The sequence below is a fragment of the Oncorhynchus tshawytscha genome, linkage group LG03 (genome assembly GCF_018296145.1).
Source record: "Oncorhynchus tshawytscha isolate Ot180627B linkage group LG03, Otsh_v2.0, whole genome shotgun sequence".
NCBI classification, from domain to species: Eukaryota; Metazoa; Chordata; class Actinopteri; order Salmoniformes; family Salmonidae; genus Oncorhynchus; species Oncorhynchus tshawytscha.
The window spans coordinates 80,397,423-80,408,360 of NC_056431.1; the positions used below are offsets into that span (position 1 = coordinate 80,397,423).

The following is a 10,938-nucleotide window of genomic DNA, read 5'->3' on the forward strand; positions in this document are numbered from 1 at the left end:
ATGTTACTGACCACTGGAGAGAGAGACAGACAGATATGTTACTAACCACTGGAGAGACAGACAGATATGTTACTGACCACTGGAGAGAGAGACAGACAGATATGTTACTAACCACTGGAGAGAGACATGTTACTAACCACTGGAGAGATAGACAGATATGTTACTAACCACTGGAGAGAGACAGATATGTTACTAACCACTGAGAGAGACAGACAGATGTGTTACTGACCACTGGAGAGAGAGACAGATATGTTACTAACCACTGGAGAGAGAGACAGACAGATATGTTACTGACCACTGGAGAGAGAGACAGATGTGTTACTAACCACTGGAGAGAGAGACAGACATACATGTTACTGAACACTGGAGAGAGAGACAGACAGATATGTTACTAACCACTGGAGAGAGAGACAGACAGATATGTTACTGACCACTAGAGAGAGAGACAGACAGATGTGTTACTGACCACTAGAGAGAGACAGACAGATATGTTACTGACCACTGGAGAGAGACAGACAGATATGTTACTGACCACTGGAGAGAGACAGACAGATATGTTACTAACCACTGGAGAGACAGACAGATGTGTTACTGACCACTGGAGAGAGAGACAGACAGATATGTTACTAACCACTGGAGAGAGACAGACAGATATGTTACTAACCACTGGAGAGAGAGACAGACAGATATGTTACTGACCACTGAGAGAGACAGACAGATGTGTTACTGACCACTAGAGAGAGACAGACAGATATGTTACTGACCACTGGAGAGAGAGACAGACAGATATGTTACTAACCACTGGAGAGACAGACAGATATGTTACTGACCACTGGAGAGACAGACAGATATGTTACTAACCACTGGAGAGAGAGATAGACAGATATGTTACTAACCACTGGAGAGAGAGATAGACAGATATGTTACTAACCACTGGAGAGAGACAGACAGATATGTTACTAACCACTAGAGAGAGACAGACAGATGTGTTACTGACCACTGGAGAGAGAGACAGAAATATGTTTACTAACCACTGGACTATGTTACTGACCACTAGAGAGAGACAGACAGATATGTTACTAACCACTGGAGAGAGAGACAGATATATGTTACTAACCACTGGAGAGAGAGACAGACAGATATGTTACTGACCACTGGAGAGAGAGACAGACAGATGTGTTACTGACCACTGAGAGAGAGACAGACAGATATGTTACTGACCACTGGAGAGAGAGACAGACAGATATGTTACTAACCACTGTATGTTACTAACCACTGGAGAGAGAGACAGACAGATATGTTACTGACCACTAGAGAGAGATACAGACAGATGTGTTACTGACCACTAGAGAGAGACAGACAGATATGTTAGTGACCACTGGAGAGAGACAGACAGATATGTTACTGACCACTGGAGAGAGAGACAGACAGATATGTTACTAACCACTGGAGAGACAGACAGATGTGTTACTGACCACTGGAGAGAGAGACAGACAGATATGTTACTAACCACTGGAGAGAGACAGACAGATATGTTACTAACCACTGGAGAGAGAGACAGACAGATATGTTACTGACCACTAGAGAGACAGACAGATGTGTTACTGACCACTGGAGAGAGAGACAGACAGATATGTTACTGACCACTGGAGAGAGAGACAGACAGATATGTTACTAACCACTGGAGAGACAGACAGATATGTTACTGACCACTGGAGAGACAGACAGATATGTTACTAACCACTGGAGAGAGAGACAGACAGATATGTTACTAACCACTGGAGAGATAGACAGATATGTTACTAACCACTGGAGAGAGACAGATATGTTACTAACCACTAGAGAGAGACATACAGATGTGTTACTGACCACTGACAGAAATATGTGTTACTAACCACTGGAGAGAGAGACAGACAGATATGTTACTGACCACTGGAGAGAGAGACAGATGTGTTACTAACCACTGGAGAGAGAGACAGACATACATGTTACTGAACACTGGAGAGAGAGACAGACAGATATGCTACTAACCACTGGAGAGAGAGACAGACAGATATGTTACTGACCACTAGAGAGAGAGACAGACAGATGTGTTACTGACCACTAGAGAGAGACAGACAGATATGTTACTAACCACTGGAGAGAGACAGACAGATATGTTACTGACCACTGGAGAGACAGACAGATATGTTACTAACCACTGGAGAGACAGACAGATGTGTTACTGACCACTGGAGAGAGACAGACAGATATGTTACTAACCACTGGAGAGAGACAGACAGATATGTTACTAACCACTGGAGAGAGAGACAGATAGATATGTTACTGACCACTAGAGAGAGAGACAGACAGATGTGTTACTGACCACTAGAGAGAGACAGACAGATATGTTACTGACCACTGGAGAGAGAGACAGACAGATATGTTACTAACCACTGGAGAGACAGACAGATATGTTACTGACCACTGGAGAGACAGACAGATATGTTACTAACCACTGGAGAGAGAGATAGACAGATATGTTACTAACCACTGGAGAGAGAGATAGACAGATATGTTACTAACCACTGGAGAGAGACAGATATGTTACTAACCACTGGAGAGAGACAGATATGTTACTAACCACTAGAGAGAGACATATAGATGTGTTACTGACCACTGGAGAGAGAGACAGAAATATGTGTTACTAACCACTGGAGAGAGAGACAGACAGATATGTTACTGACCACTAGAGAGAGAGACAGACAGATATGTTACTAACCACTGGAGAGAGAGACAGACAGATATGTTACTAACCACTGGAGAGAGAGACAGACAGATATGTTACTGACCACTAGAGAGAGAGACAGACAGATGTGTTACTGACCACTAGAGAGAGACAGACAGATATGTTACTGACCACTGGAGAGAGAGACAGACAGATATGTTACTAACCACTGGAGAGACAGACAGATATGTTACTGACCACTGGAGAGACAGACAGATATGTTACTAACCACTGGAGAGAGAGACAGACAGATATGTTACTAACCACTGGAGAGATAGACAGATATGTTACTAACCACTGGAGAGAGACAGATATGTTACTAACCACTAGAGAGAGACATACAGATGTGTTACTGACCACTGGAGAGAGAGACAGAAATATGTGTTACTAACCACTGGAGAGAGAGACAGACAGATATGTTACTGACCACTGGAGAGAGAGACAGATGTGTTACTAACCACTGGAGAGAGAGACAGACATACATGTTACTGAACACTGGAGAGAGAGACAGACAGATATGTTACTAACCACTGGAGAGAGAGACAGACAGATATGTTACTGACCACTAGAGAGAGAGACAGACAGATGTGTTACTGACCACTAGAGAGAGACAGACAGATATGTTACTAACCACTGGAGAGAGACAGACAGATATGTTACTGACCACTGGAGAGAGAGACAGACAGATATGTTACTAACCACTGGAGAGACAGACAGATGTGTTACTGACCACTGGAGAGAGAGACAGACAGATATGTTACTAACCACTGGAGAGAGACAGACAGATATGTTACTAACCACTGGAGAGAGAGACAGATAGATATGTTACTGACCACTAGAGAGAGAGACAGACAGATGTGTTACTGACCACTAGAGAGAGACAGACAGATATGTTACTGACCACTGGAGAGAGAGACAGACAGATATGTTACTAACCACTGGAGAGACAGACAGATATGTTACTGACCACTGGAGAGACAGACAGATATGTTACTAACCACTGAGAGACAGACAGATATGTTACTAACCACTGGAGAGAGAGACAGACAGATATGTTACTAACCACTGGAGAGAGACAGACAACCACTAGATATAGATTACTAACCACTAACCACTGGAGAGAGACAGACAGATATGTTACTAACCACTGGAGAGAGAGACAGACAGATATGTTACTAACCACTGGAGAGAGAGACAGACAGATATGTTACTAACCACTGGAGAGAGACAGATATGTTACTAACCACTAGAGAGAGACATATAGATGTGTTACTGACCACTGGAGAGAGAGACAGAAATATGTGTTACTAACCACTGGAGAGAGAGACAGACAGATATGTTACTGACCACTAGAGAGAGAGACAGACAGATATGTTACTAACCACTGGAGAGAGAGACAGACAGATATGTTACTAACCACTGGAGAGAGAGACAGACAGATATGTTACTGACCACTGGAGAGAGACAGATATGTTACTGACCACTAGAGAGAGAGAGAGAAATATGTGTTACTGAGGGTGGTATGGAGGGTGTTATGGGGGTGGTATGGAGGGTGGTATGGAGGTGGTTGTCCTTCTGGAAGGTTCTCCCATCTCCAATGAGGAACTCTGGAGCTGTCAGAGGGACCATCGGCTTCTTGGTCACCTCCCTGACCAAGGCCCTTCTCCCCCGATTGCTCAGGTTGGTGGGCGGCCAGCTCTAGGAAGAGTCTTGGTGGTTCCAAACTTCTTCCATTTAAGAATGTTGGAGGCCTGTGCCTCGACACAATCCCGTCTCGGAGCTCTACGGACATTTCCTTTGACCTCATGTCTTGGTTTTTGCTCTGACATGCACTGTCAACTGTGGGACCTTATATAGACAGGTGTGTGTGCCTTTCCATATCATGTCCAATTAATAGAATTTACCACAGGTGGACTCCCAAGTTGTGGAAACATCTCAGGGATGATCAATGGAAACAGGATGCACCTGAGCTCAATTTTAAGTCTCATAGCAAAGGGTCTGAATACTTTTTAAATCAGGTATTTATAAAATTTCTAAAATGGGGTATTATGGGGTATTGTGTGTAGATTGATGAGGAAAATGTGTAATTTTTTTTGTTGCAGTAGTGCAACAAAATGTGGAAAAAGTCAAGGTTTCTGAATACTTTCCGGCTCTGTACATAGTTTTTGTCAGCAGGCTTTGTCTTTAACTGAAGTGTTACCTCAGCTTCACTATCATTCATTAGAATAACCTCCCACCTCCTCTCTTCTTCCCTCCCCCTCCTCTCACCCTCCCCTCCTTTCCTCTCCTCTACCCCCTCCCTTCCCTCCCTCTCTTCTCCTCCCTCCCTCCCTCCCTCCCTCCCTCCCTCCCTCCCTCCCTCCCTCTTCCCTCCTCCCTCCCTCCCTCCCTCCCTCCCTCCCTCCCTCCCTCCCTCCCTCCCTCTCTTCTCCTCCCTCCCTCCCTCCCTCCCTCCCTCCCTCCCTCCCTCCCTCCCTCCCTCCCTCCCTCCCTCCCTCTCTTCTCCTCCCTCCCTCCCTCCCTCCCTCTCTTCTCCTCCCTCCCTCCCCCCTCCCCTCCTCCCCCCCTCCCTCCCTCCCTCTCTTCTCCTCCCTCCCTCCCTCCCTCCCTCCCTCCCTCCCTCCCTCCCTCCCTCCCTCCCTCTCACCTCCTTTGGATGTGATCTGTGCTCCTCCTGCGGTCATGAACTCTATGTTCCCCATCAGGAGAACAGCAGACAGCAGCTTGAAGACGTCACGTATCTCCTCCTCACTGAACTGCATCACCTTTAGAGCCTCCTGGTAGTAGCAGAGACAGAGAGATTATGAGATTCCTTCTACTGAACACAGACAGGATAATACATGCTGCAGGGCCCATGATCAAAAGTATCTCAGAGTAGGAGTGCTCTAGGATACAGATCATAATGAATCAAATTACACGGACAGAGAGTACCTGATCTTAAATTGGCACTTTTACTCTGAGACAGTTGTTGAATACAGGCCCATAATCAACACATCTGGTGGGACTGTAGTTATTCTACTGGGTTATTCCGCCCTCTGGTGGCAGCTTGTGAAGGTACAACCAGCCTCACCATAACACTGTCATAGAGCTGCAGGTCATCTAGACTCCTGTCCTTCACACAGCCAGACTGACTCAGGTAGTGGTATGACTCTGGGCCCTCAGACAGGAAGTACAACTCTGGAACACAGACATAAAATAACTTTAGGCAGTTATTTTCTTCAGGAACATTTTCTAGAGACACAAACAAAGTCCCACTGTATTTAAATCAATTCAAATTGTATTTGTGACATGCTTCGTACAGGTGTAGACTAACAGTGAAATGCTTAATTACGATGCAGAGTTAAAGTTAAAGAATCAGAAACATACAAATAATAACAGAAATAGTGACAAGTAATAAATACACAGTGAATAACAAACACCAATAACAAGTAGAAAATCACACGGCTATACACCAGAAGTAGAAAATAACACCGCTATACACAGGAAGTAGAAAATAACACCGCTATACACAGGAAGTAGAAAATAACACCGCTATACACAGGAAGTAGAAAATAACACCGCTATACACAGGAAGTAGAAAATAACACCGCTATACACAGGAAGTAGAAAATAACACCGCTATACACAGGAAGTAGAAAATAACACCGCTATACACAGGAAGTAGAAAATAACACCGCTATAACAGGAAGTAGAAAATACCACGCTATACACAGGAAGTAGAAAATATACACCGGAAGTATAAAATAACATGGCTATACACAGGAAGTAGAAAATAACACCGCTATACACAGGAAGTAGAAAATAACAGGAAGTAGAAAATAACATGGCTATATGCAGGAAGTATAAAATAACATGGCTATACACAGGAAGTAGAAAATAACATGGCTATACACAGGAAGTAGAAAATAACATGGCTATACACAGGAAGTAGAAAATAACATGGCTATACACAGGAAGTTGAAAATAACATGTTTATAAACAGGAAGTTGAAAATAACATGACTATACACAGGAAGTAGAAAATAACATGGCTATATGCAGGAAGTATAAAATAACATGGCTATACACAGGAAGTAGAAAATAACATGGCTATACACAGGAAGTAGAAAATAACATGGCTATACACAGGAAGTATAAAATAACATGGCTATACACAGGAAGTATAAAATAACATGGTTATACAGAGAGTATAAAATAACATGGCTATACAGAGAGTATAAAATAACATGGTTATACAGAGAGTATAAAATAACATGGTTATACAGAGAGTATAAAATAACATGGTTATACAGAGAGTATAAAATAACATGGTTATACAGAGAGTATAAAATAACATGGTTATATACAGGAAGTACTAGTACAGAGTCGATGTGTAGGAGTGAAAGGTCATTAAGGTCAGTAAGTATTCACACCCATTGACTTATTCAGCACTTTGTTGTTTTACAGCCTGATTTAAACATTTATTATTGTCAAAGTAAATTATGTTTTTAGACATTTTTACAAATAAATAAAAACTGAAAAGCTGAAATGTCTTGAGTCATGTATTTAACACCTTTGTTATGACAAGCCTAAATAAGGTCAGGAGTAAAAATTAGCTTAACAAGTCACATAATAAGTTGCATGAAATACCTCATCTCTGTACCCTACACATAATTATCTTTACGCTCCCTCAGCAGTGAATTTCAAACACAGTCTCAACCACACAGACCAGGGAGGTTTTCCAGTGCCTCACAAAGAAGGGCACCTATTGGTAGATGGGTATAAAACTGGATACTGAATATCCCTTTGAGCATGGTGAAGTTATTAATGACACTTTGGATGGTGTATCAATACACCCAGTCACTACAAAGATACAGGCGTCATTACTAACTCAGTTGCCAGAGAGGAAGGAAACAATTCAGGGATTTCACCATGAGGCCAATGGTGACTTTAAAACAGAGTTGAATGTCTGTAATAGGAGAAAACAGAGGATGGATCAACAACATTGTAGTTACTCCACAATACTAACCTAACTGACAGAGTGAAAAGGAAGCCTGTACAGAATAAACATATTCCAAACCATGCATCCTGTTTGCAACAAGGCACTACAGTAATACTGCAAAACATGTGGCAGCAATCAATGATGAGGAGGTGAGGGGAGGGGAGGTTAATCCAATGCATGATAATGAAGAAGCTGAGGTAACACTTTAGTTAAAGACAACGCCTGCTGACAAAAACTATGTACAGAGCCTTCGGAAAGTATTCAGAAACCTTGACTTTTCCCACATTTTGTTGCATTACAACCATATTCTAAAATTGATTAAAAAAATAAATTTTCCTCATCAATTTCTCCTTGATACAAAGTGTTACTGTATGTTTGGGGAAAATTCAATGCAACACATTACTGAGTACCACTCTTCATATCTTCATGCATAGTGGTGGCTGCATCATGTTATGGGTAATCGTTAAGGACTTGGGAGTTTTTCAGGATAAAGACGTAATGGAATGGAACTAATAAGCACAGGCAACATCCTAGAGGAAAACCTGGTTCAGCCTGCATTTCAACAGACACTGGGAGATTAATTGAACTTTCATCAGGACAATACCCCAAAACACAAGGACAAATCTACACTGGAGTTGCTTACCAAGAAGACAGTGAATGTTCCTGAGTGGCTGAGTTACAGTTTTGACTTAAATCTACTTGAAAATCTATGGCAGAGACCTGAAAATGGTTGTCTAGCAATGATCAACAATCAACTTGACAGAGCTTGAAGAATTTATAAAAGAATAATGGGCAAATGTTGCACAATCCAGGTGCGGAAAGCTCTTAGAAACTTACCCAGAAAGACTCACAGCTGTAATCACTGCCAAATGTCACACCCTGATCTGTTTCACCTGTCTTTGTGCATGTCTTCACCCCCCACCAGTTGTCTCCCATCATTATCCTGTGTATTTATACCTGCGTTTTCTGTTTGTCTGTTGCCAGTTGGTCTTGTTCCATCAAGTCCTACTAGCGTGTTTCCTGTGCTCTAGTTTTTGTTAGTCTTCTAAGTTCTGACCTTTCTGCCTGTCCTGTCCTGTCCTGTCCTGACCTGACCCTGATTTGGATTATGACCCTTTGCCTGCCTTGACTTACCTTTTTCCCCTTGAACGATAATAAACTCTGAGACTTGTACTGTAAGTGTACAGCCTCAGTGTTCACTGTCTTAGCCTGAGTCCTGATAATAGGCTATTGGGTACTGTCTAAAACTGTAAGGGTACAGCCTCAGTGTTCACTGTCTTAGCCTGAGTCCTGATAATAGGCTATTGGGTACTGTCTAAAACTGTAAGGGTACAGCCTCAGTGTTCACTGTCTTAGCCTGAGTCCTGATAATAGGCTATTGGGTACTGTCTAAAACTGTAAGGGTACAGCCTCAGTGTTCACTGTCTTAGCCTGAGCCCTGGTACCAAAGATGCTTCTACAAAGAATTGACTTAGGGACGTGAATACTTACAGTATGTACATTTTATATTTCTGTATTTAATTTTCAATTAATTTGCAAAGATTTCTAAAAACATGTCTTCACTTTGTCATTATGGGGTATTGTGTATAGATGGGTAAAAATAAATAAAAAGTCCATTTTGAATTCAACAAAATCTGGAATACGTCAAGGGGTATGAATACTTTCTGAAAGAACTGTATGTACATAAACATCAAAGAAAATGTTATTTGTCGGGCCTCCCGAGTGGCGCTGTGTTCTAAGGGCTAGCTGTGCCACAAGAAATTCTGGGTTTGAGTCCAGGCTCTGTCGCAGCCGGCCGCGACCGGGAGACCCATGGGGTGGCGCACAATTGGCCCAGCATCGTCCTGGTTAGAGGAGGGTTTGGCCGGCAGGGATGTTCTTCTCCCATCGCACACTAGCGACTCTTGTGGCGGGCCCAGTGTCCAGTGTGGGGGTACAGTCTAGTGGGGGGAGAGTCTAGTGTGGGTATAGTCTAGTGTGTGGGTAGAGTCTACTGTGTTGGGTAGAGTCCAGTGTGTGGCTAGAGTCTACTGTGTTGGGTAGAGTCTAGTGTGGGTAGAGTCCAGTGTGTGGGTAGAGTCTACTGTGTTGGGTAGAGTCCAGTGTGTGGGTAGAGTCTAGTGTGTGGGTATAGTCTAGTGTGTGGGTAGAGTCTACTGTGTTGGGTAGAGTCCAGTGTGTGGGTAGAGTCTAGTGTGTAGGTAGAGTCTACTGTGTTGGGTAGAGTCCAGTATGTGGGTAGAGTCTAGTGTGTGGGTATAGTCTAGTGTGTGGGTAGAGTCCACTGTGTTGGGTAGAGTCCAGTGTGTGGCTAGAGTCCAGTGTGTGGGTAGAGTCTAGTGTGTGGGTAGAGTCTAGTGTGTGGGTATAGTCTAGTGTGTGGGTAGAGTCTAGTGTGTGGGTATAGTCTAGTGTGTGGGTAGAGTCTAGCGTGTGGGGTAGAGTCCAGTCTGTGGGTAGAGTCCAGTGTCAGTCTGTGGGTAGAGTCCAGTCTGTGGGTATAGTCCAGTCTGTGGGTAGAGTCCAGTCTGTGGGTAGAGTCCAGTCTGTGGGTAGAGTCCAGTCTGTGGGTAGAGTCCAGTCTGTGGGTAGAGTCCAGTGTCAGTCTGTGGGTAGATTCCAGTCTGTGGGTAGAGTCCAGTCTGTGGGTAGAGTCCAGTCTGTGGGTATAGTCCAGTCTGTGGGTGTAGTCCAGTCTGTGGGTAGAGTCCAATCTGTGGGTAGAATCCAGTCTGTGGGTGTAGTCCAGTCTGTGGGTAGAGTCCAGTCTGTGGGTAGAGTCCAGTCTGTGGGTATAGTCCAGTCTGTGGGTAGAGTCCAATCTGTGGGTAGAATCCAGTCTGTGGGTAGAGTACAGTCTGTGGGTAGAGTACAGTCTGTGGGTAGAGTCCAATCTGTGGGTAGAGTCCAATCTGTGGGTAGAATCCAGTCTGTGGGTAGAGTCAAGTCTGTGGGTATAGTCCAGTCTGTGGGTATAGTCCAGTCTGTGGGTAGAGTCCAATCTGTGGGTAGAATCCAGTCTGTGGGTAGAGTACAGTCTGTGGATAGATTCCAGTCTGTGGGTAGAGTCCAGTATGTGGGTAAAGTCCAGTCTGTGGGTAGAGTACAGTCTGTGGGTAGAGTCCAGTCTGTGGGTAGAGTCCAGTCTGTGGGTAGAATCCAGTCTCTGTGGGTAGAGTCCAGTCTGTGGG

At 43.7% G+C, this 10,938-nt stretch overlaps 1 protein-coding gene across 1 annotated transcript in view; it reads right to left on the bottom strand.

The window, feature by feature from the left end:
* Nucleotides 1-10,938, bottom strand: part of LOC112238528 (unconventional myosin-X-like) — a 227,522-nt gene that overhangs the window by 118,143 nt on the left and 98,441 nt on the right. The window contains exons 8-9 of the mRNA XM_042320069.1: nucleotides 5,838-5,944; nucleotides 5,415-5,544 (exon numbers count right to left, since the gene is read on the bottom strand). Coding sequence (XP_042176003.1) covers nucleotides 5,415-5,544; nucleotides 5,838-5,944 — 237 coding nt within the window. The remainder of the gene's footprint in view (nucleotides 1-5,414; nucleotides 5,545-5,837; nucleotides 5,945-10,938) is intronic.